At 41.9% G+C, this 26,914-nt stretch overlaps 1 protein-coding gene across 2 annotated transcripts in view; it reads left to right on the top strand.

Annotated features, from left to right (window-relative positions):
• The window catches only part of LIG1 (DNA ligase 1), a 313,956-nt gene that overhangs the window by 39,087 nt on the left and 247,955 nt on the right, over nucleotides 1-26,914 (top strand). The window contains exon 2 of one of the 2 annotated variants that reach the window (XM_073657816.1): nucleotides 2,296-2,350. The exons of the other annotated variant lie outside the window; for it this stretch is intronic. Within the exon in view, the coding sequence (XP_073513917.1) occupies nucleotides 2,334-2,350 (17 nt within the window). The 5' untranslated portion in view covers nucleotides 2,296-2,333. The remainder of the gene's footprint in view (nucleotides 1-2,295; nucleotides 2,351-26,914) is intronic. 2 annotated transcript variants of the gene reach the window in all.

Here is a 26,914-nt window from a genome sequence, read left to right as displayed (position 1 = left end):
GTATGTGAGAAAAATCGCATTGGACTCGCATGACACTTGCATGACATTGATCCAACTTTTCAGGAACAACATCTGACCGATATTATTAATGCTGATGGGTATGACTACTAAATAGCAGAATTTACACTGCACGTCCTGGGGGCACACTGTTCCATGCGCCCATCACTTCCCCCATCCCACGTGATGTGCTTGTGGGATGCTGTGGCAATCAGTGATCTGCTTAGTAACCTTGTATTTTCACTGATAATACTCCTATGAAGACTAGCTCATGGCTGTGATTCATAGGAGACTGATATTTACTATATACTGCAATACAGTGGTATCACAGTACGGTATAAGCCGGGGTGGGGATCCTTTGTTCTGACAAGGGCCAATTGGATTATATAGTATAATTTTATATATCTATATATCTCTCGTACAAGGACCTCACAAAATTATCAACTTGAAAATTATCTGCTTTTCCAGGATTGTGGCCCGCCGCACGTGTTTGGCGCCGGGCCTCTGGAGGGCCCGCCGCACGTGGGAGGCGCCGGGCCTGTGGCGGACACGCCGGGCCTCTGGCAAAAGTCCAGTTTGTCAAAATATGAGTTAGCCCAAAAGAATGCAATAAGAAGATATTGAAATATTCTATCTGTGGAGACACGGGGGTCAGTGGGTGCTCTTGTCCGCTGGCCTGAGACTGCATGAACCAGGGCTCATCCCACTGAACGCCGCTCTCCTTTCCTGTCGGCATACTGCTACTCAGTATACAACACGGGGTGAGGGTAAAACAGTGTGGCAATACTTTATTGAACCACCAAACAGACAATAACAAATAGAACAGTGCCAGCAAATGCCCACGATGGTGCAAATTTAGAGTCGCGCCATGGTCCCTTAGGCTGGCATCCTGTAGAATGTCAAATCCGTGTCCCTCTTGATGGAGTCATGGTGTCTGGCTGCTGTTCCATAGATATCCTTGCAGAAGGATAGAGATCCATTTTTATACCCATATTTGTGGTTCAGACCATCATTCACAGGTCAGGGGGAATGTGGGATGAGATTAACGCTCACTGTTTTATTTAATCAATCTGCATAGTTTTGGCCTTCACTGTTTTTCAGGTCAACAAGTTACATGGACTTATGCAAAGTGTAATCAACATATTGGCAAACATCGATTGTTCAGTGACCCTGCGTCCTTGTCCTCCAAAGATAGCAACACAATCCCCTGTAGGAGCTGATATAATGGGTATACAGCAGCCATTCAACAATTCACCAACATCAATTCCAGAGTCAAAATTCAGACTCATATGAACAATAGTCTGTCTCCTGGACTACTGAAAATATACGTGTGGCATAATTTAGATTAAATGCTGTGTTGACACAATTATCTATAAAATCCATCAGATTCTGGGAGCAAGAAAACAACAAGCCCTCACATAGCTTTGTCGTCAAAAATTACAATGTTATGAGTCTTAGAAAATGGTGACACAAGACAAGTTATTTTTCTGCAAAGTATAGCATCATCGTAGTTGTACATACCTGGAGAATCATATTGGCAGGTCATTTTTAGTGGACAATTAATGCTGTAAAAGCAAAATCCAAAAAATAGAATTGCATTTTGATTTGCAATTTCAGGGAAAGTGTAATATATACAGTTGCATTTATGTCCTCTAGAGTGTAACTTGGGCGCATTCAGATGGTCATATTACTTGCGCATCGCATTCCTTGGACGGGCCATCGGCTCTCCAGACCTGAATGTGACAGTATGTATTTCTATGCAGCTGTCACACTTGGGTCAGGAGAGCTGACGGCCAGCCCGAGGATTGGGATGCGATCCTCCTGCGAGTAATATGGCTGTCTGACTACGCCCTTAGTTACACTCCAGGAGAGGTGTCAACTCTTTCCAGCCCATTGATTTATTTACACCAGTCAGCTGCTGACCTCTCTCATCCTCCTTCTTATCTTCTGAAGACATGCAGTTATAAATCACCAGTCTGCAGCTCTGTCTGGGGCTGTTTTTTTTTTTTGTTTTCAAATGCACTATTATCTCTGTGTAAATACAGTGATAACGATGTAGACTGCAGAGCTAACCACCAAAAGCTGAATGTAATAGCAGAACTTTAGCTTTATAGTTCTGCTAATACTGCAGTTCTACTACTCACCAGAGCTGTCACTCAAGGAGGATAGCACACCCTGCCAGAAACAAGGAAGTGGGGAAGCTAAAAAATATACATTGCTCTAAGCTGCTCAAGAGACAACTTGAGAATACCCCTTTTAATAAAAATAATAAGGTATCATGCATTTTTTTTCTTTCAGGATTTTGGTATCCTGGAGTGTTCATCTTTGGCTTAAGGATGCAGCGCAGTATAAAGTAAGTTTAAAAAAAATAAAGTGATACAAGCTTAATAAACAGTAGTTCCTTAATGGGTAAAATAATTGAAATGAATTATTACCTAGGAAAGGTTGTTTCCCGACAATTGGCCTTTCTAAAGAGACTGGCACTTGTCAGACGAACGAAGAAAATGAGATTTCTCAATAATCCTCATTCTCGGTAGTACTTAGTCCTGTGTATACAGAACTTATGCTGCCAAGAACGATGATATTCTCAGCACACACAATAATTGTGTTAGGATCATTTGGACTGTCGGCCTAACACTTGGAATTAACTTTTATAATTCATTAAGTGCTGAATACTTTGCTAATATCTCTGCACTGGAGAGGCAAAATAAAAAAACAACAAAAAAACAAACCTTTAATTCCGCTTTGCATCCACTATTACATCCTGTGTTCAGTTCAACATTAAAAATTTGTTCAAAGATGCTCTGTAAAGGCTATCTTGGTCAAGTTCCTTCCTTGTATGACTATCTGAGACATCCAAGTGATCATTACAGAGATTGTGTCAATATGATAAATGGGTAACATGTAAAAACAAGTAACTTTTCAGTTTACTTATTAAAAATCCTCTGTCTATGAGAACGGGAGTATTTTTAATTCCATAGTTTGCTGTTTGTTGAGCAGGTTACTGGCCACCGCTGCGGCAGTCTGTCAGAGATGGCCGGTTTCTTAGGCAAGGGGTGCATTTCTCTTTGTTTTAGGACTCTTTCAGACATCAGTGTTAGTTCATGTATCCAAAATATGGTCCCAGTGTCATCAGTTTCATCGGTATTTGGTCCGTGTATCATTTTTTACCAGTGGTGTTTCAGAAGTGATTTTCTCGTTTAGATGAATTATAAAGCTTCCCTATTCATTACAATGTTATTCACGGACAGCGCATGGACTCTAAGCGAGTGTCTGTGGTATTTTTCTTCCGTGATACTGGTAAAAATTGGACATGTCTCCTTGATTTTTACACGGACACGCGGTCCACAAAAAAGCACAGATGGGTGAATAGCCACGTAGACTGAGTGTGTGTTCTGTCTCTGTTAATCACAGATGGGACATGTACTTGAAACACGGACATCTGAATGAGGCTTAAGGCTATGTGCCCACGATGCAGAAATGCTCCGGATTTCTCCCTGACAGAAAAAACACATGCTGATTTTACATGAGTTTTTTCAGCCAGGGACAAGCGTTTATCATGCGTTTTGCACATGCGATTTCGCATGCTGGTTGTCAAGCACTTTCCAAGCGATTTTAGCATCACTTGGAAAAGTGCTTGACAACTTGGTCACACTATATAAATCCATGCAACTGGCATGGATTTTATATAGTGTGACCAAGTTAGTTAAAAAAAAAAAAAAAAAGAAAGAATAAAAATGGTAAAAAAATAAAAAAAATACATTATACTCACCTTCAGATGGCTCCCGGTCTCCTTATCCGATGCGTCCGGTCTCCCCGATGGTCTAAAAGGACCTTCCATGACGTCATTTAGTCATGTGACAGGTCACGTGACCGCCGTCACATGACTAAATGATGTCATGGAAGGTCCTTTCAGACCATCGCGAGCCGCCGGGAAGCCAGGACGCATCACTAAGGAGACCAAGGGCCATCAGAAGGTAAGTAGAACTTTTTTTATTTTTTATTTTAAATTATTTTTTTTTACAGGTACTATGACTCTCATCCAGACCCGGGTACCATCCGCACATTGAATCGCTTAATATGCGCATGTGCACATGTAGTCATGCGGATATTATGCGGTTCAATGCAAGTCAATGGCTGCAAAAACGCAGCGCTTCCGCAAAATAATTGGTAGTGCTGCGGATTTTTCCGCAATGATGATCCGTAGCGGATATTTCCGCAGCATGTGCACAGCAAATGCGGATTATCGTTGGGGAACATTGTAGACCTTCTACCTGCGTTTTTTAAGCGTTTCTGCGGCTGGAATTGCCGCTGTTGAAACGCTTAAAAAGCGCATAGTGGGCACACAGCCTTATAGTTTGCAAGTTGTGCATCATGCGCAGTGCGCGATCAAAGTAACTTCTCCCTGTGCGGCGCTGACAGGCTACATAGCGTAGGGAGCTGCTGCATCAGACTACAAAAAGTGAAAGTTTCAATGTGGGACAAAGTGTAAAAGTTAAAGTATCGAAGTGGAAAAAAAAAAAAAATTTAAATTATTAAAAAAAAAAAAAAAAAAAAAAAATCCCCAAAAAATAAAAATATATTGTACCCATGAATAAATATTATTCTGAAAAATAAAAAATAAATAAAAGTACACATATTTGGTTTTGCTGCCTCCGGAACGACCTGACCTATAAAACAGTCTCGCTAGTTAATCCCTTTAGTGAACTCGGTAAAAAAAAAATAAAAGTAAAAAACGATGCTTTACCATCATACCGCCAAACAAAAAATTGAAAACAAAAGATGAATGTAAATAAAAATGGTACCCCTGAAAACGTCATCTTGTCCCGCAAAAAACAAGCTGCCATACAGCTCCATCAGCCAAAAAATAAGTTATAGCTCTCAGAATAAAGCGATGCAAAAAAAAAAATTTTTTCTTTAAAATAGCTTTTGTGTAAAAGCGACAAAACGTAAAAAATAAATGTGGTACCACTGTAAACATACTAACCTGAAGAATAAAGCTGTCATCAATTTTACAACACGCGAAACGGCATAAAAAAAAAAAAAAAAAAAAAAGAAATTCCTGAATTGTTGGTTTTTGTTCATTCTGTCTCCCAAAAATCGGAATAGATCAAAAAAATGTCACGTGCCTGAAAAATGGCACCAATAAAAACGTCAGCTCGTCCTGCAAAAAACAAGCCATCACATGACTGTCGACTAGTGTTGAGCGATACCTTCCGATATCCGGAAATATCGTATCGGATCGGGCGGATACCCAAAAAGTATCGGATATCGCCGATTCCGATACCGGAAACCAATGCAAGTCAATGGGACACAAATATCGGAATGAAAATAAACCCTTTCTTTCCTTGTAGGTTAAATCTACATGAAGTAAAACAACTAAGAATAATGTAGAATGTATTACGCGAAAAGCCGGCAATTCATCAGCGCATACACCGGTACCCGACAATTTACAACAGAAAGAATAGAGCATCACACATAGATTAGATAGATAGAAACATGTCAGTCACATATATATGAAGTACAGTGACAGTGTTGCTTACTGTACTTGTCATTTAGTGTAAAGGATTTATTTAAAAAAATATTAGTGTTTTCGTGCACCGTCTCTTTAAGAAAGCCGGCCGGCAATTCAGCATTTGTACCCGACAATTTAGAATAGAAAGAATAGAGAATCACACATAGATTAGATAGATAGAAACATGTCAGTCACATATATATGAAGTACAGTGACAGTGTTGCTTACTGTACTTGTCATTTAGTGTTAAAATAAAGGATTTATTTAAAAAAAAATTGGCGTGGGGTTCCCCTTAATTTTAGGCTCTAGCGGAGGTTAAGCAGACAGCTGGGGCAGATGTTTGAAGCCTGGGAAGGGGGTAAAACCCACGGAGCTTCCCAGGCTACTAATATCAGCCCCCAGCTGAATACCTAGCCTTTACTAGCTATTAAAATGGGGGACCCCCCCAAAAAAAATGACGTGGGGTCCCCCCTATTTTAATAGCTAGCAAAGGCTAGGCAGACAGCTGGGGGCTGATATTAATAGCCCAGGAAGGGTGCCATGAATATTGGCCCCCTCCCAGGCTAGAAACACCAGTCGTCAGCCGCCCCAGAAATGGCGCATCCATAGGATGCGCCAACTCTGGCACTTAGCCTCGCTCTTCCACGCTGCCCTGGTGCGGTGGCAGGGGGTAATAGTGGTGGGGTTCATGTCAGCGCCAGCTGCCATGAAGCCCAGGTTAGTAATGATGGGCGTCTATAAGACACCCCCATTCCTAACCTACAAAGTGTTAAAAAGAAAAAACACACTACACCCAGAAAAAAATAATTTATTTGAAATAAAACACACAATTTTATTTAATTCTTAGTTTACTAAAAATAATAGTTACCTGTCCACGTTCCTGCGCTGATCTCCCATGCACAGCTGTCACATCTGGAGATGGTGACAGCTGTGCATGGCTGCTGTAAGCTCACGCTGCCGGGAACACGTCCGCTCCCGGCAGCGGGAGCCCCTGACTGAGGTCACCGGAGTGCATTCAGTCAGCGCAGCTCCGGAGACCTCGTTTACGGCAGTGCTGTACCGTGGGAATTTCTCACGATACAGCAGGGCCGTAAAGCAGCTAACCGGAGCACCGCTGCCTTAACTCTGGTGAACCCTTACGGCCCCGTCATTCTAGCGGCGGCAGCGGTTCAGAGCGGTCACATTCTATGTGGCTGCTCTGAACTGGAGATCTTCGTGGGACACTCGTGGACTGCTACGGAGGGGTAAGGATAAGGTTGTGGTTTATTATTTTATATTTTATTACAGGAGATCGATGGCTTCGGGGAATTAGGTGTCTTGGTGAGTATAGGTGTAGTTTTTTATTTTTTACTTTATTTTAGGTGGCGATCGGCGGGGACAGGTAATGTATGAACTAATTTCTTTTAGGTAACCACTGGCCACCAATGACATGTATTTAACATTTATTGGGGACACAGTAGGGCAATTTAAATAGCAGGATCAGTCTGATGGGAACTACTGCTCCCATCGAGCTGATCCTGCTGGCAGGAGTGGGCGGGGGACAGACATAGGCCGATGGGAGTAGTAGTGTCACATCGGCCTATGTCTGCCTGCACGCACACACACCGCACACACCCCGCACACACCCGCACACACCCCGCACACACCCGCACACATCGCACAGACACCGCGCACACCCGCACAAACATCGCGCACACACCCCGCACACACACTAATCATGACGGGTCTGGGAGGTGAGGCTGACCTGTGCGGCCGTGGGAAAGTTCATGTGAGTTCATGCAGTCAAGCATGAACTCACATGAACCCTCTGAGGGCACCGCGGCTAATTCAAATGAACAGCTGATCGGCATCAGCTGATACCTCAGCTGTTCATTTGAAATAACCGGCGGGAAAGCGCAGCACAGAACGGGAAAGCCGGCGGTGAAGTCTTTTCACTGCCGGCTTCCCCGCCCGGGTCCTTCGCTCCCCGCTCCTTGGAGCTGCGCTCCCCGCCCGGTCCTAACTTACTATCGGGATGGGAGGTGGCGAGGGGAGCGGAGGATCGGGGTGGGAGGCTGCGGGGAAGCAGTATGGGGCTGTGTGATTGTTTAAAAGCCGGCGGCTTTATACCGCGCGCCGGCTTTTAAACAATCAGGAGAATTCTCCCCCGCTGGGATCGCATTCTGATGACAGGCTGGATCGCGCTGCCATCCAACTTGTCATCCTTCACAGACACTGCAGAGCGCAGGCATTATGGGAACTTCCGATTCCAGTATCCGATATTGTAAAAGTATCGGAATTAAGTATCGGAATTCCGATACCGCGAATATCGGCCGATACCCGATATTACAGTATCGGAATGCTCAACACTACTGTCGACCGAAATATGGAAAAATTATAGCTCTCAAAATATGGCGATGCTAAAACTAGTCTTTGCAAAAAAAAAGTGTCTAAGTGTATGACAGCTGTCATTCTTAAAAACCCGATATAAATCTGGCATCGCTGTAATCGCCAGGTCTGTGGAGTCGAAGTCAGTATAAAATGGACCGACTCCGACTCCTAAAATTTATAATTAATTGGGTACAATAATTCAATGCAGTTTGTGGGGAATATTTTTTCATAAGAATTTGGGAAAGTTATGAAATGTCCTATAAATGTCTGTCCTATTCCTGATCTAAGGGTCTAGACCAGTGTTTTCCAGACTCCAGTCCTCACGGCCCCCACAGGTCACGTTTTCAGGATTTCCATAGTGTTGCACAGATGAGAGAATTCATGTTGCTTTGATGATACTTCCATCACCTGTGTAACACTAAGGAAATCCTGAAAACGTGACCTGTGGGGGCCGTGAGGACTAGAGTTTGGGAAACACTGGTCTAGACTTTTAGCCTAGATGAATCTGTGTTACAGTAAATTTATCACTATAAACATGAGACATGTATGAGGGAGTCTGAGTCGTTGTCATGGAGATTGAGGAGTCTGAGGTTTGGCTTCCTGACTCCACAACCCTGGTAATCGCACCGAACTGAAGAATAAAGTCGTCTAATCACTTATACCACACGAGAAACTGTGAAAAAAAACGCTAGGCTTGGGGGTTGTGCTATTGTTGGGATTGGGATTTTTTCAAAAGTAAAGGAAAAAAATGACGATATGACGACTAGTGTTGAGCGCAAGTGCTCGCTACTTGAGTTTGCTTTGGGTGCTTGGGTATGCACAGAGTATCGTGGGTGCTTGAGTGACATGTTCGAGTTTCAGCCCCATATGATGCGGGGCCAAAAAGAAACTCGCGGGGATTGCCTGCCATGCACGAGCGATCCTCGCATGCTTTATTTTTTTGGGTGTCTAACAACCGTGAAACATGCAGGGCGGGGACTTGAACATGTCACTCGAGCACAAACGATACTTGGTGCATACCCGAGTACCCAATGCAAACTCAAGTAGCGAGCACTTGCGCTCAAGACTAATGACAACTTATTCAATATGATGACCTAATGTTATCAAATTCTGAGTCATACCTCTGGGTTCAATATATTCACTATACCCCTTGATAAAATCCTTGAGGGGTGTAGTTTCCAAAATGGGGTCACTTGTGGGGGTTTTCGCTGTTTAGGCACATCAGGGGCTCTCCAAATGCAACATGGCGTCCGCTTTCAATTACAGCCAATTTTGTGTTCAAAAAGTCAGTGTGCACCTTCCCTTCTGAACTCTGCCGTGCGCCCAAACACTGTATTTTCCCCACATATGGGGTATTGGCGTACTCAGGAGAAATTGCACAACCATTTTTGGGGTCCATTTTCTCCTCTTACCCTTGTGAAAATAAAAAAAATTGGGGCTAAAACATTTTTGTAGAAAAAGTTAATTATTTTTTTTTATTTTTACAACTCCATGTTATAAACTTTTGTGAAGCACCTTGGGTTCAAGGTGCTCACCACACATCTAGATAAGTTCCTATAGGTGTCTAGTTTCCAAAATGGTGTCACTTGTGGAGGGTTTCCACTGTTTAGGCACATCAGGGGCTCTCCAAACGCAACATGGTGTCTGCTAATTATTCAAGCAAATTTTACATTCAAAAAGTCAAATGGCGCGCTCCTTTCCTTCCGAGCCCTGCTGTGTGCCCAAACATATGGGGTATTGGCGTGCTCAGGAGAAATTGCACAACAAATCTTGGAGTACATTTTTTTTCCTGTTACTTTTGTGAAAATAAAAAAATTGGGGTCTAAAGTAACATTTTTGTGAAAAAACTTAAATGTTAATTTTGTTCTTCCATATTCCAAAAATTCCTGTGAAGCATCTGAAGGGTTAATAAACTTCTTGAATGTGGTTTTGAGCACCTCGAGGGGTGCAGTTTTTAGAATGGTGTCACTTTTCGGTATTTTCTGTCATAAAGACCCCTTAAAGTGACTTCAAATGTGATGTGGACCCTAAAAAAAAATAAGCTTTTGTAAATTTTGTTGTAAAAATGAGAAATCGCTTGTCAACTTTTAACCCTTATAGCTCCCTAACAAAAAAAAATTTGTTTCCATAATTGTGCTGATGTAAAGTAAACATGTGGGAAATGTTATTTATTAACTATTTTGTGTGACCTATCTCTCTGATTTAAGGTCATGAAAATTCAAAGTTTGGAAATTGTGACATTTTCAAAATTTGCGCCAATTTTCGTTTTTTTTTTCACAAATAAACGCAAGTGATATTGAAATTTTTTTACCACTATCATGAAGTACAATATGTGACGAAAAAACAGTCTCCGAATTGGGGGGATCCGTTGAAGCGTTCCAGAGTAATTACGTCATAAAGTGACTGTGGTCAGAATTGTAAAAACTGGCCAGGTCATTAACGTGCAAACCACCCTGGGTGTTAAAGGGGTTAAAACTGGTAAGTTATTTATTCCGTATGGCAAGTGCTGTAAAAAAAATAAAATAACGCCAAAAAATGGTTTTTACATCATATTGACAAAGTGAATAAAAAGCGACCAAGTCATATGTGAAAAAAATCAATTGCTTACATGAAAACGTCAAACTCTCTCGCAAAAAAACGAGCCCTAATATGGCTCATTCGGCAAAAAATAAGTTACAGCTCTCAAAATATGTCAATGCAAAAACAAATTAATTTTTATAAAATAATGTTTAGTGTGTAAAAAAAAAAAAAAAAAAATAGCGAAGCATAAAAAACCATATAAATCTGGTATCGCTGTAATCTTACCGACCCGATGGACAAATCTGTCTGATCACTTTTACTGCGTGGTGAATGACGCAAAAATAAAAAGAATAACCGAATTGCTGTTTTTTTGTTCATTCTGTGTTTGAAAAATGTTAACAAAAAGCGATCAAAAAATATTATGTTCCCCAAAGTGGTGCCAAAAACATCTGCAACTCGTCCTGCAAAAAGTTAGCCGTCCTTACAGCTCTGTTCGCCAAAAAATAAAAGTTACAGCTCTCAGAATATGGTGGTGAAATTTTTTTTTTATAAACAAACATTTTTATTGTATGATAGCAGCAAAACCTAAAAAAACCTGATATAAATCTGGTATCGCTGTAATCGCACCGACCCAAAGAATAAATCCGCCTTATCGCTTATACCGCACGGTGAACTGCGCAAAAATAAAATATTCTTGTACTGCTGTCTATTTGTTCATTCGGTCTCCAAAAATCTGAATAAGGCTTGGCTCACATTTATCCTGCGCTCTCCGCTGAGAGCTTACGTCGGGGTTTCCGTGTAAATTCCCCAAAAACGAGATTCAGGCGAAACCACTCACTTATGAGGCAGAAGGAGTAACTTTTGACTGGTCTGTGTTCCAGTGGTGTCCAATCATTTTTTTTTAGCAGCGCACAAGTGTGGGTGACCACAGATCTGTGCATGCCTAAAAAGATGGAGCCCACCGGAACAGACGCCAAACAGAATGCGAAGTGTCTCCATCTGCCTCATTATGGTGGGTGGTTCCGTTGGGGGTTTCGTCTGAATCGCATTTTTGTGGGATTTACATGGAAGCCCTGACGTATGTGCTCAGCGTAGAACACAAGATGGCAATCCCAGCCTTGTTCTGGAAGCGATCAAAAAATGTTATGTACCCCAAAATGTTACTAATAAAACCCCTAACTTATCCCGAACAAAAGCAGCCCCCACTCAGGTCTGTCATTTGACACTGGAACTATAGGGGTTTCCCACGTTACTGGTAGAACAAAGACTCTGGAAAAGTGACATGGCTCACGCCTCTCAAATAAAATCCAGTGAATTCTGCGCTGCCAAATCCAAATGCCCCACTTTGCCTAAACCGCATTAAGCAGCCACATGTTTGGCATTATTGTAGCGGGGAGAGAGCACTTAACAATTTACTGGGTGCGTGTCGCCAGAAGCAAAAGCTGGACACGATATATGGGGGCTGTACAATGTATGGGCACTAAACTGGCTTATGTGCAATTCTCCAGAAAACCATGCCTGGCGTGGATGTTACAGAATAGTCACTGCAGCCGTAGATGAATTCATTGAGAGGTGTGATTTGTACATTGGAGTCACTTTTGGGGTGTTTCTCCTGTTTTGGCACCTTTTGGGGCTCCACAAATGTCGCCTGTAAACTATTGTAGCAAAATCTGTGCTTCAAAAGGCAAATAGCGCTCCTGCCTTCTTAGCCCTGACATGTGGCCTAACAGTAATTTGGAGAAATTGCTTAATAAATTATGGGGTCCGGTTTAACCCTTGTGTACCGGACGACAAATTTGTAGCAAATACAAAATTACATTTTTACCACTAAAATGTCATATTTCCATGTCTCAATGTTATAAAAATCTGTGAGGCACCTATAGGTTCAAAATACTCCCTACACCCCTAGATGAATTCCTTAAGCAGTGAAGTTTCCACTATTTGGTCACTAGGAGGGTTTCTGCTGTTCTGGCACCTCAGGGGCTCAGCTGATTGCACCACAATCTATTCAAACAAAATCTGCGTTCTAAAAGCCAAGTAGCGCTCCTTCCCATCCGACCACTGCTGTGTTCTCAAACAGTAGTGTACAACCACATATGGGGTACTGCCATATTCTGGAGAAATTGCATAACAAATCGTGGGGTCCAATTTCTCAAATTACCCCTCATGTAAATTATAAACTTGGTGCCAATACAGTATTTTAGTGGAAAACAATTATTTTTTTTGTTCTCACAGCTAAATGTTATGAAGTTTTGTGAATCACCTGTAGGTTAAAAATGTTCAGTACATCCGTAGTTTTTTTTCTTTGTTTTCGTATGTCAGGGCTCTCCAAATGCACCATGGCATTTACAATCTGTTCCAGACAAATAACGCTCTTATCTTTTCTAGCCCTGCCATGTGCCGAAACAGAAGTTTTTGACCACATATTGGGTATCATCTCATTGGGGAAAAATTGCATAACAAATTATGGGGTCAGTATTCTCCTATTATCCATTGTGAAAATTACAAATTTGGGGCTAAAACAACATTTTTGTGCAAAAAAATTTAAATTTTCAATATGACCTAATGTTATCAAATTCTGTGTAGTACCTGTTGGTTCAAGATGCTCGCTATGCCCCTTGATAAAATCCTTGAGGGTTGTAGTTTCCAAAATGGGGTAACTTGTGTGGGGTTTTCACTGTTTGGGCACATCAGGGGCTCTCCAAATGCGACAGGACATCCGCAGACCATTCCATCAAACTCTGCGTTCCAAAACGTCACTCCTTCCTTTCCAAGCCCTGCTGTGCGCCCAAACAATAGTTTTCCTCCACATATGGGGTATTAGCATACTTAGGAGAAATTGCACAATAAATTTTGGATCCATTTTCTCCTGTTACCCTTGTGAAAATAATAAATTTGGGGCTAAAGTAAAATTTTTGTGAAAAAAAAGTTAAATGTTCATTTTTTCCTTCAACATTGCTTTAGTTCCTGGGAAGCACCTGAAGAGTTAATAAACTTCTTGAAATGTGTTTTTTGGAACGTTGTCACTGTTGGTATTTTCTGACATACAGTACAGGCCCCGCAAAGTGACTTCAAATGTGATGTGGTCCCTAAAAAAATGGTTTTATAAATTTTGTTGGAAAAATGTAAAATCGCTGGTCAACTTTTAATCCTTCTAACTTCTTAACACACACACACAAAAAAGTTTAACCCCTTAACGACCTTGGGTTTTTCAGTTTTTGCGGTTTAATTTTTTTGCTCCCCTTCTTCCCAAAGCCATAGCCTTTTTATTTTTCAGTCAATATGGCCATGTGAGGGCTTATTTTTTGCGGGATGGATAAGTTGTACTTTTAAGCGCCATCACTGGTTTTACCATATCGTGTACTGGAAAAAGGGGAAAAAATTGCAAGTGCGGTGAAATTGCAAAAAAAATTGCAATTCCACGGTGGTTGTTTTTTTTTTTCACGTTCACTGAATGCGAAAACTGACCTGCCATCATTACACGGACACCAAACAATATATATATACACATACACACACACAAAGTTCTTTTTCGGGATCTGGGGCCGGGTGAGGGCTTATTTTTTGCGCGTCGACCTGACGTTTTTAGTGATACTATTTTGGGGCAGATGTGATGTTTTGATCGCCCGTCATTGCATTTTATTTCAATGTTTCGACGACCAAAAAAAACGTAATTGTGGCATTTACAATTTTTTTTTCTCATTACGCAGTTTACCGATCGGATTAATTCTTTTTTATATTGATAGATCTGGCGATTCTGAACACTGCGATACTAAATATGTGTATGTGGGTTTTTTTAATTTTATTTTGAATGGGGCATAAGGGGGGTGACTAAGGCTGTGGGCCCACAATGCGTTTTTGGTGCGGATATGCAGCGCGGAAACGCATTGCATACCCTATCTCATGACTTCCTATGACATTCTGCAAGTTCTGTGCACATGTTCAGCATTTTTTGTGCGCGGATTTTAGTTGCAGAAAAAATCTGGACATGACCATTTCTTGTGCGTTTCTGCATGCGGATTTGCCTATACAATGCATTGGAAAAATGCATGGCAAATCCACATGCAAAAAAGCGTCAAAAACTCGTCAAAAATGCATGTAAAATCTGCATGCGTTTTCCGACAAAGGCGATGCATAAATGCTCAGGAAAATTTTTGCTTCATTTCGGCATCGTGGGCACTAAGCCTTAAGCTTTTATATATTTTTTATTTTTTCAAAAACATTTTTTTTCCCACTTTCTGCATGCTTGAATAGTCTCCATAGGAGACTAGAAGCTGCAGTTATCTGATCATTTGTTACACAGAGGCGATAAGCAGATTGCCTCTGTGTAGCAGAAATGCTCACTTGCTATGAGCGCCGACCACTGGGTGGTGCTCATATAGAGCGAGACATGACAACCATAGGGGTCTGCTGCAGACCCCGGGTTGTCATGCCCACGCATCGGTGATCTGCGATCACATGACGGGGTCATCGAAGGGCGAGGCTAATGCCGCGCTTCCGGTGTGGCGCTGTTAGATGCCTCTGTGAGAGATGGACAGCGGCATTTAACTGGTTAACAGCCGCGGGTGGATCGCTGTTGGAATATGTTTAGTGCAACAAGTCAACAACTCCAGTCCTGTGTATGTAAATGTTTTGTTGCTTGGTTTGTGTCTATAAAGTAAAAAAAAAAAAAAAAAAAAAACTCCCGGAGGCTCACACACAGAAAAGACCATGTGACTGTGTCCGGTTTCCTGTGTCTGTGCATTAGGAGAAGCAGCCTGCTGATGCTGCAGAGAGTCACTTAGGCTTTGTGGAAACAGGAATATCCATATCTTATCATATCTGTACCTGTTGATAGCTAGTTAAAGCTTTGTTCTGTTGTCAAGACGCTTTGAGAGTATCCTGAATGATGCGCTGCCAACAGGTTATGTGCCCAGCGTGACACAGAACCTCAGGAGTGACACAGATGAGTAATACAGCGACAGAAGCCCAAAGCAAAAGCAGCACAGAGCAACAGAGAAGATGTCCACAAGCAGGGATCACTGCAAGTTCTCAGTGCAAAGTCTCACCAATCAGAATTATCAATCTTGGAAATTTAAGATGAAAATGCTGCTCATAAGAGCAGGTACGTGGAAATATACGCAGGAACAAGTGCCTCATCCATTACCAGATGATTGGCTAGAGAAGGATCAGAAAGCACAAAGCACTATCTCCGTCAGTGTAGATGATGATCAGATTGTGCATATATGCAAATGTGCAACTGCAAAAGAGATGTCGGATGAATTGCAGAAAGTGCGTGAAAGATCAAATCTCAGCAATAAGCTTTATCTCATGAGAAAACTGTATCAGTCTAAGCTAAGTGATGGCCAGAATATGCAGGACTATATAAGAAACACCCTAGAGATTGTGGAGCATCTCACGGACATTGGAGAAGAAATTAAAGACTTTCATGTTGCTGCACTACTATTAAGTGGTCTTCCAGAAAGTTATGACACACTTGTCACTGCACTAGATGCACGGCCAGATCATGAGCCCACACTAGAATATGTCAAAGGCAAGCTTGTAGATGAATTCAAGCGAAAAACACACAATGTAAGCAGCAGTAATGAATGCAGAGAAGAAACCGCATTAAAGACACAGGACTTTCCTAAAAATAAGAGCAATCAAAGGGAAACTTGTGAATGTTTTGCCTGTAAAAAGCCCGGCCACCTTAAAGCAGACTGCAGAATTAGGAAAGCAAGGAGTCAGCTTAACCCCTTCCCGACCCGTGTCACAGCGTCTGTGACATGGAAACCGGTGCGTTCCCGACCCATGTCACAGCGTCTGTGTCATGGAGGGATCGCGCCCCTGCAAGCGTGGTCGCTCAGGTGTCACAGTTGCAAGTGCAACTGGACAACCTGTAGTTGACCCCACGGGGGGTGGATTAACCCCCCATGTGCCTAGGACCCCTCCGATTGGCAGTTTCACTTTCACTTTAGTGAAACTGTCAATCGGAATGAATTAAATATTTCACCAATTGGTGAAATATTTATGATCTGGGCATGGCCTGATGCACATAGCATCAGCCATTGGCTGTGGGGAGTGTCAGCTCTGTCACAACCCCCCCCCAGATCTGATTGGGGCTAGTGTCCATGTGACGCTAGCCCTCCAATCAGGTGTGGAGGGTGTCGTTTTTACAATGGCTGACCAAGCTCCACAGCTTGGTCACCCACTGATCTGCTGCTGCCGCCGCCACCTATCTCCCGCCGTCACTGATCCGATGCCGCCGATCCACCGCCGGTAATAGTACCCCCCCTTGTCCGATTCCAGCCCCCACTCCCCCCCCTGACCCCCTCTCCAACCACCTCCACCCCCCCCCCCTCCACCCCAGTCCGATCCCTCTCCCACTTCTTCATCCACCTGCTGGTGCTCTCCTTCTGCCAGCCGGTGTATGGTGATCACAGGCAGCAGCAGGCTCACTGTGAATCCCCTGCACCTGTGATAACCCACCATCCCTCCCAGTGATCATCTCCCCCCCCCCCCCCCAGTGATTACCTCTCCCAGTATTCATCCCCCCCCCCGCTAACCCAGTAATCACCCCCCTGCTACTGCCGGCTCCTCCCCTTTCTGCCCCAGTGATCACCCCCCCTGATGCTGCCGGCCTCCTACCCCCCTTGCTGCTGCAGGCTCCTGCCCCCCTTTCTGCCCCAGGGTTCACCCCCTTGCTGCTGCTGCTGGCTCCTCCATCTCGTCAGCCCCCTCCTACGCCTGACCGCCCCCACACGTGACTGCAGAAGGTTACACCAAGCACTCACACACACACACGTACACTCACACTATAATAAATAGTATTTTTTTTTTTTTTTACACAACACACAAAAATTTCCTATTTAAATTTTTGCGGATTAATTTGTGAAGCACCTGGGGGTTCAAAATGCTCACCACCCATCTAGATAAGTTCCCTGGGGGGCTCTAGTTTCCAAATTGGGGTCACTTGTTGGGGAGCTCCAATGTTTAGGCACACAGGGGCTCTCTAAACGCAACATGGTGTCCGCTAACAATTTGAGCCGATTTTCCATTCAATTTGTTAGCGGACAAAATGTCGCGTTTGGATAGCCCCTGTGTGCCTAAACATTGGAGCTCCCCCACAAGTGACCCCATTTTGGAAACTAGACCCCCCCCCAGGGAACTTATCTAGATGCATAGTCAGCACTTTAAACCCCCATGTGCTTCACAAATTGATCTGTGAAAACGAAAAAGTACTTTTTTTTTTACAAAAATTTTCTTTTAGCCTAAGTTTTTTAATTTTCACATGGGTAACAGGATAAAATGCATCCTAAAATTTGTTGGGCAATTTCTCCTGAGTACACAGATACCTCATATGTGGTCATAAACCACTGTTTGGGCGCATGGCAGGACTCTGAAGGGAAGGAGCGCAATTTGACTTTTGGAGCTAATTTTCCATTCAAAAAGTGAAATGGCGCTCCTTTCCTTCTGAGCCCTGCCGTGCGCCCAAACAGTGGTTTATGACCACATATGAGGTATCGGTGTACTCAGGAGAAATTGCCCAACAAATTTTAGGATGCATTTTATCCTGTTACCCATGTGAAAATTAAAAAACTTAGGCTAAAAGAAAATTTTTGTTAGAAAAATTAAAATGTTCATTTTTTTCTTCCATGTTGCTTTAGTTCCTGTGATGCACCTGAAGGGTTAATAATCTTCTTGTATGTAGTTTTGAGTAGCTTGAGGGGTGCAGTTTTTGGAATGGTGTCACTTTTGGGTGTTTTCTGTCATGCACACCCCTCAAAGGGACTTCAAATGTGATGTGGTCACTAAAAAAAAATAGTTTTGTAAATTTTGCTGGAAAAAAAAGATAAATTGCTGATGAACTTTGAACCCTTCAAACTTCCTACCAAAAATTGTTTTTTTCCCAAAATTGTGCTGATATAAAGCAGACATGTGGGAAATGTTATTTCTTAACTATTTTGTCACATCACTCTCTGGTTTAGCAGAATAAAAATTCAAATTTTTTCACAAATAAACACAAATATTATCGACCTAAATTTAATACTAACATGAAGCCCAATATGTCACGAAAAAACAGTCTCAGAATCGCTAGGATCCGTTGAAGTGTTCCAGAGTTTTTACTTCGTAAAGGGACACTGGTCAGAATTGACAAAAATGCCAAGGTCTTTAGGGTCAAAATAGGCTGGGTCCTGAAGGGTTAAAAAGCCGAACAGTGATCAAAAGGTGAAAACAGCTGTAGAGGAAAAGTCTGCATGTGTTGAAACTGCATTTAATACCAGTACAAGCTCATCTGCAAAGCATATGTGGTGTATAGACTCTGGTGCTAGCAGCCATATGACGAATAACAAGGATTTCTTCACTGACCTTGATGAAAGCAAATCAGAAAAGGTCATCTTAGCTAATGGTCAATATATGACTTCAGGAGGAGTAGGAGACTGCTACCTCTACTGTCCAGTTTCCTCAGCACAAAGCAGAAAGATCACCGTAAAGGATGTTCTCTATGTTCCCAGTCTTGAAAGCAATCTTCTGTCAGTAAAGAAGCTTAAGCAAAAAGGGAATGTAGTTACTTTTAAAGATAACAGCTGCATTATATCAAAGAAGGGTCACACTCTTGCAGAAGGAAAAATCCAAAATTAACTTTATCAGCTAAAATGCAAAGAGAGAGTGTACAGTGCTAGACAAGATCTGCATAAGAACTGTATCCATATATGGCACAGACGTCTTGGACACAGAGACCCAGAAGCAATAAGGAAGCTAGGTCAACTTGCAAATGGTGTGGAAATCAAGCAATGTAGTCAAATGATGAAGTGCACTAGCTGTCTTAAAGGGAAAATGTCCAGAAAATCCTTTCCTAAAGTAAACACCACTAGATCTGCACAGCCACTGGATTTGATAGACACAGATGTTTGTGGTCCAATGAGTGTTCAAACTCCAAGCAAGCGGAGATATTTTCTCACATTTATGGATGACTACTCCAGATATACAGTCGCCTACCTGCTTCACAGTAAGGATGAATTTCCACAGAAACTTGAAGAATATCTTGCCGTAGTATTTAACAAATTTGGAAGAATGTCAAAAGCCCTGCGTGTAGATAATGGGACTGAATATACAAGTGGTAAGGTGCAAACCATATTGAAAAAGAATGGAATCGTGTTCCAGACTACCATCCCATACAACCCAGAACTGAATGGCATTGCAGAGAGAAAGAACCGCACTCTCTGTGAAAGTGGAAGAAGTATGTTGTTTGATGCGAATCTACCTACAACGTACTGGGGAGAAGCCATCACGACAGCTTGCTATCTTCAAAACAGACTGCCAGGTAAAGCCACGAATAAAACTCCATATGAGCTATGGAACTGTGAGAAGCCTAATCTGAAGCACCTAAGGATATTTGGAAGAAAAACGTTTGTGTATGTTCCCAAAGAAAAACGTTCCAAGTGGGAATGACATGTAAAGCAAGGAGTCCTGGTGGGCTATAGCGAAACTCAAAATGGATACAGAATCTTGCACCCAGAGACCAACACAGTAACAATCAGCAAAGACGTAGTGATTGATGAGAACTCAGTTTCGCTCAAATTCCATGAAGTTACACCAGTCATTCAAGCCATTGCCAAGAGCCAAGTTTGATGACTTCAGAACCACAATGGAATTAACAGGATAAGTAGTTGTTGAGTGGGGGTGTTGGAATATGTTTAGTGCAACAACTCCATTCCTGTGTATGTAAGTGTTCTATTGCTAGGTTTGTGTATGGTCTATAAAGTTTAAAAAAAACAAAAAAAAAACAAAAAACAAAGACCATGTGACTGTGTCCAGTTTCCTGTGTCTGTGCTTGAGAGGAGAAGCAGCCGGCTGATGCTGCACAGAGACACTTAGGCTTTGTGGAATCAGGAATATACATATCATATCTGTACCTGTTTATAGCTAATTAAAGCTTTGTTCTGTTGTCAACACGCTTTGAGAGTATCCTGAATGATCCGCTATCAACAATCGCGGTTGTTGTGGGCACAGGTCAGCTGTAAAAATCAGCTGACGTGCCCGGTTCAGTTTTGGGCTCAGCGCCAGAGCCCCCGCTGAACCGGCGGTGATGGCCTGGGGCGTACTAATACGCTCTAGGCCATTAAGGGGTTAAAAAATTATGCAGCTGTAAAGTAGACATATGGGAAATGTAATTTATTAACTATTTTGTGTGACATATCTCTGGTTTAAGGGCAAAAGAATTTAAGATTGAAAATTGCAAAATCGTCAACATTTTCGCCAAATTTTCTATATTTTCAAACGTACAATGTCACGAAAAAACAATCTCAGAATTCGTGGAATCTGTTGAAGCGTTCCAGAGTTATTACCTCATAAAGTGACACTGGTCAGATTTTAAAAAATGTGACTGTCACTAAGGTGTTAAAATAATCACGTGGCAGCAAGTTTCACAAATGTTTTGTGGCATGACCCTTCTGGCTGTGTAGCCGCAGCCTTATGGTGCTAGATTTATACCTGTGCCAGGAAAGCTTACTCCACTGGGGCTATGTATACATCTTGTGCAGAAGAAGCTTAGGCTTCAGTAGACGTTACTCGAAGGACTGCTCTTTGGCTTTCTACTTTTTTCAGCCACAATTTTTTATTTTTTTTGTATAGCTAAAGTGATAGCATATCTTGGCAATGTATCATCACTGCTGATGAGGGGAATACCCATTTGCCGCCAGGACAATTGTCGCATTTTGACTAGCACAAGTAAAATCTGAATTATAAAGTACCGTATTTTTCGGACCATAAGACGCACTTTTTTCCTCCAAAATTTTGGAGGAAAATGAGGGGTGCGTCTTATAGTCTGAATGTTGGGGGGGTGTATATTTGTGTGGTGTGGGGGGAGCGGTATCGGTGGAGGAGCGGGGACAGGAGGCAGTAGCCGCCCGCTGCAGCCTACACTGTCCCCGGGGCGTGGGGAGCACTGAATATTCATGCTCCTTAATAGCGGTATACAGTGTAGCCGTGCTGCGGCTGCTGCTGCCGGCTTTCTCCTGTGCCCGCTGTTAAGGACATGAATATTCAACCTCTCTCCATACCCATGGGGAGGGGGTGAATATTCATGCCCTTTAATGAGCGGGCACAGGAGATAGCCGGCAGCAGCAGCAGCCGCAGCGCGGCTCCACTGTGTACCGGCTATGAAGGAGAGTGAAGTCACTGCTCCCCGCGCACACAGACCCGGCGTGGGGAGCAGTGACTTCCGGCAGCTGATCTCTCCTTGTGAGCCGCGCATGGCAGTGATGTCATGCGCAGCTCACATGGAGAGATCAGTGCAGGCAGACAGGACGCAGCGCTGGAGGAGAGAAGAAAGGTGAGTATGAGTGTTTTTTTTTTTTTTGTTAATGTGCAGCCTGATGGGGATGAAGGGTGCCATGCGTACCAGGACAGGGATGAGGGGTGCCATGCGTACCAGGACAGGGATGAGGGGTGCCATGCGTATCAGGACAGGTATGAGGGGTGCCATGCGTATCAGGACAGGTATGAGGGGTGCCATGCGTATCAGGACAGGTATGAGGGGTGCCATGCGTAACAGGACAGGTATGAGGGGTGCCATGCATACCAGGATGGAGGGATGCCAGGCATACCAGGATGGGGAACACATATAAAAGAAAGGGGGCTGCATATATACCAGGATGGGGGATATTGTCAGAATTGGGGGACATTACCTTATACCAGTGTCAGCAGAAGACCCCCTCCCACTTAAAAGTGCATCATGACCACATTTTTTGCTTAAATTTTTATTTTCCTCCTCTAAAATCTAGGTGCGTCTTATGGTCCGGTGCGTCTTGTAGTCCGAAAAATACGGTATGTACTGCTGACAATTACAGGCTGCAACATTGACAAGCCAAGATTAGTACATCGCTTGATGGTTCCCATGACAAGCGCCTATGAACAGGCAGTGTCCCTCCTCTCCTGAAAAGTAGTGAAAATCCTGGCTGCTGCCTATGGGCAGCTCTTGATGGATGAGGTCGAGCAGTGTGTTTGTGTTCACATAAATTATGATTTTCATTCCATTTGTGTTCCTCTTGTAACAGTAGATGGGGCTGTAACTAAAGTTTTGAGTTTAAAATATCCCTTGTTTTCACATTATGTGAAAGCCTCATGTTATGTCTCTAAATCCATGCCAGTTGTGAATACCAAGCTTTCAGCAACAAGTTGTAGTACGTGTAAGAGGAAGCCTGCTATTTGTCCTCTGTCCTTATGGAACAGGTGGAATAGCACTGCTGACAGAACAGATAATCAGTGGTACTGGACAGATGGAAAACTATAAATTCTGTTTCCCAAGCTCTTTCTGTGTGGGGAAGTGGACAAGGATCAGACAGTGCTTCTGATCTTTACATTGTCCTTTGTCAAGGACTGAAGACATTACTGTATTCACATTTTAAAATAGCCTGCACCATTTTATCAACGATTTGGATTAGTCCCCCTGATGAATCTTCTGTGTCCTCTGAAATTTGTATTATTGATTTGCTAATATATACGGTACTTGCTTATGAGTACTTTATGGACGCTGCGGTGTTTGGCCTTGGCATTAGTATTACTATTTTTTTTTCGAGGAGTAAAACTTTGCTTTTTGTACAAAGGCAATAATGTTGTAGGATCAGATTGTGTCAGATTAAAAGCGCACCATGCAAAGCATCTTAATACCTTTTTTTTAAATTTTACTCGCTTATATAGCGCCATTATTTCCACAGCGCTTTACAGACCATTGGGGCTCACAACCTAGATTCCCTATCATTATGTCTTTTTAAACTACATAGGCACAGAGTTAAAAAAAAAAAAAAAAAAAAAAAAAATCTGGCCAAATTTGAGCTTTAAAGATGCATTTACTTTGAAAGATTATTGTGAATGAGCGTTCCTAGGGACAATCATTTCACAATACTGTTTCAGTAATGTATTCAGTACCCCTGATAGGCTGCCAATCTCGCAATAAGGCTATGGCCCCACTATCAGTATTTGGTCACTATTCTGTTAGTATTTTTTCTCAGGAGTGGGAGCCAAAACCAGGAGTGGGTGATAAATTCAGAATTGGTGACTTGTTTCTATTTTACCTTTTCTCTGATTGTTCCTCACCAGATTTTGACTCCCACTCCTGAGAAAAAATACTCACCAAATACTGATAGTGTGGCTGTGGCCTCAATGAACAAAATGCTTGTTTGTTGGATTTTTTTTTTTTAAAGACTAAAAAATCATTATTCTCGGCAGGTTATTATCTTCCCGTGTAAATAGGACTTGTGCTGCCGAGAACAGTGGCAGCCTATGCGCATAGAAAAGACTGTTGCAGATCGCTCACTGTCTGCAGGTGTCAATCGGATTTTAACCAACAAATGATCAGTAATTCTTTACTAAATGGCGGTGCCACTGGTCAGTACATGTAAACTGACCATAACCCCTTTACCCCCGAGAATGGTTTGTACGTTAATGACCAGGAAAATTTTTACAATGCTGACCAGTGTCAATTTATGAGGTAATAACTCTGCAACACTTTAACTGATCCCACTGATTCTGAGATTGTTTTTTTTCGTGACATATTGTACTTCATATTAAATTTTCTAAGATATTACTGGAGTTTATTTGTGAAAAAATTGAAAATTTGGCGAAAACATTGAAAATTTCGCAATTTTTTTTTAAAATTCTTATTTTTATGCTCTTAAATCAGAGAGATATGTCACACAAAATAGTTAATAAATAACATTTCCTACATGTTTATTTTACATCAGCACAATTTTAGAAGCAAATTTTTTTTTTCCTTTTAAGGGTTAAAAGTTGACCAGCAATTTCTCATTTTCCCAACAAAATTTACAAAATCTTTTTTTTTTGTGTGACCACATCACATTTTAAGTGACTTTGTGGGGACTTTGACAGAAAATACCCAAAAGTGACACCATTCTAAAAACTGCACCCCTGAAGGTGCTCAAAACCACATTCAAGAAGTTTATTAACTCTTCAGGTGCTTCACAGGAATTTTTGGAATGTGGAAGAAAAAGAATGAACGTTTAACTTTTTTAAACAAAAGTGTTACTTTAGACCCCAATTTTTTTTTATTTTCGCAAGGATATCGGGGAAAAAATGGACCCAAAATTAGTTGTGCAATTTCTCCTGAGCACACCGATACCCCATATGTGGGGAAAGCCACTGTTTGGGCACACAGCAGGGCTTAGAAGGGAAGGAGCGCAATTTGACTTTTTGAATGTAAAATTTGATTAACCCCCCACAAGTGACACCATTTTGGAAACTAGACCCCTCAGGGAACTTGTCTAAATGTGTGGCGAGCACCTTGAACCCCCAGGTGCTTCACATTAGTTTATAACATTGAGCCGTAAAAATACATTTTTCACATTTTTCCAACAAAAATGTTTTTCAACCTCTAATTTTGCATTTTCATAAGGGTAACAGGAGAAATTGCACCATGCAGTTTGTTGTGCAATTTCCCCTGAGTAAGCCGAAACACCATATGTGGGGGAAAACCACTGTTTGGGCGCACGGCAGGGTTCGGAAGGGAAGGAGCGCCATTGGACTTTTTGAATGTAAAATTTTGCTTGAATAACACTGGTCAACACAAGAAAATCATCAGCAAAGGTAGTATGTCTGTTTTATGGAGTTTGATGTGCTGATTCCAAAAATATGCTTAATTTTTCTCTATCACATGAAGTTTCTAATATAGAAGCATTTTTGTTATTATGTTATTTCTACATTTTCAATGTATGTGTTTTTTTTATGTTCCCATTTCTTTGCTTGTCGTACTTGTGAATTTTCTTACAGGGTCAACATCAGTAAAGTTTTTAGTGAGTTTTATGGGAAGGAGTATTAACAGTGCAGTCAGCCAATGACTGCTTCTCGGAAAGTCACATGTTATGGGGAGGAGCTAACTGTTATGAGGTGGTAAGATTTGAGTCAGTCAGAAAAGGATGGTGATGGCAGCAAGAACTGGTATGTGAGACTGTGACAGGAGACAGGCCTCTACAGTCCTCTTACACTGAGGTGTAACTGAGTGAGGGTCTCCACAGAGAGAGAACCTGAAAGCAGCCAATATCACAATGAGAAACTGCCTGTCTGCAAGTGTTCATCTGTAAGGAATAGGCTGACCCATTTACCTTACACCTGTATATAGTTATCTACCAGATTACCTCCAATGAAATCAGTTCTAAATGCAAACTGCCTCTGTCATCTCTGGGGAAATATCTACATACCGGCTCATCGCATTTTTTTTTTGAGTTTGTCACCATCATTGAACTGAACTTACTATATTGTTTGATCTGATTTAAAGGATAAAAATGCCCCGACAGTGTATCAATCATCCGGACAGATTCTGCTATGTCAGTGGTTCTTTTACACCAGAAGCCAAGTACGTTCAATCACTTATGATATTAAAATGATGTACCAGATGTACTTTAACTGTCCACTTAGTGATCAAGACAAAAGCTGGGCCCTCTTGTGATATGCTCAAGTTGTTCAAAAGGTCTTTGTGACTGGTTGAATATGAGGAAAGTGGCTATGCCATTTGCTGTTCCCATGATTTGGAGAGAACCCAAAAATCATAGTGATAACTTCTACTTTTGCATTGTCAAACTGAAGGGCTTTTCTACAAAAAACAAACATAAGGTTAATTACCCTGTACTTGAATTTGCAATTAGGCCAGTTCCACACGTTGATACCTTGCCAGTTCCTGTACCACCGTTGTCTGGATTGGATGAAATTGAAGTAGCTTCAGCTCCATATTCTACTAGCGAAGGCATGGAGACCTCAAGCCAAGATGACTATGTACCTGATGGAGCATCCAGAACGCTTTACTCAACATGAATTAAATGATCTCATCAGAGACCTGTCATTGTCAAAAGATAAAGCCGAACTTCTTACATCTTGGTTGAAATAGAAGAATCATCTTCATGATGATGTCAGAGTGTTACCGAAGCAGAAATAACAGTGTAACACAATTTTTCACAGTTGATGGACCAATGGTGTACTGTAACAATGGCCTCTTTGAAGAACTGAGTCAAGAGTATTTTGTTTGATTGACGATTGTTTATTGACTCATCCCAGAGAAGTTTGAAAGCAGTGTTGCTTCACAATGGAAATATGAAACCATCACTCTCTATTGCTCACTCATGTCATCTAAAGGAAAGTTATGAAAATCTGTCAGTTGTTTTGGATGCTATACAATATAAGCATCATCAATGGAATATCAGTGGAGATTTGAAAGTGATTGGTCTGCTAATGGAAGTGCAAGGAGGTTTCACAAAATGTTGTTGCCTCTTGTGCTTTTGGGACAGTAGAAATACAGTAGAGTATTATGTTTGATGTGATTGGGGACAGAGAAACCTCTATGCTCCAGGTAGACACAATGTACAGCATAATCCTTTAGTTGCTCCAACAAAAACCTTTCTTCCTCCACTACACACAGTACAGACCAAAAGTTTGGACACACCTTCTCATTTAAAGATTTTTCTGTATTTTCATGACTATGAAAATTGTACATTCACACTGAAGGCATCAAAACTATGAATTAAC

This window comes from Phyllobates terribilis, unplaced genomic scaffold (assembly GCF_046119375.1).
Source record: "Phyllobates terribilis strain yellow unplaced genomic scaffold, ASM4611937v1 Scaffold_12__6_contigs__length_324123572, whole genome shotgun sequence".
Taxonomy (NCBI): Eukaryota; Metazoa; Chordata; class Amphibia; order Anura; family Dendrobatidae; genus Phyllobates; species Phyllobates terribilis.
The sequence above is the reverse complement of the archived record's forward strand: the minus strand, read 5'-3'. Positions and strand labels throughout refer to the sequence as shown.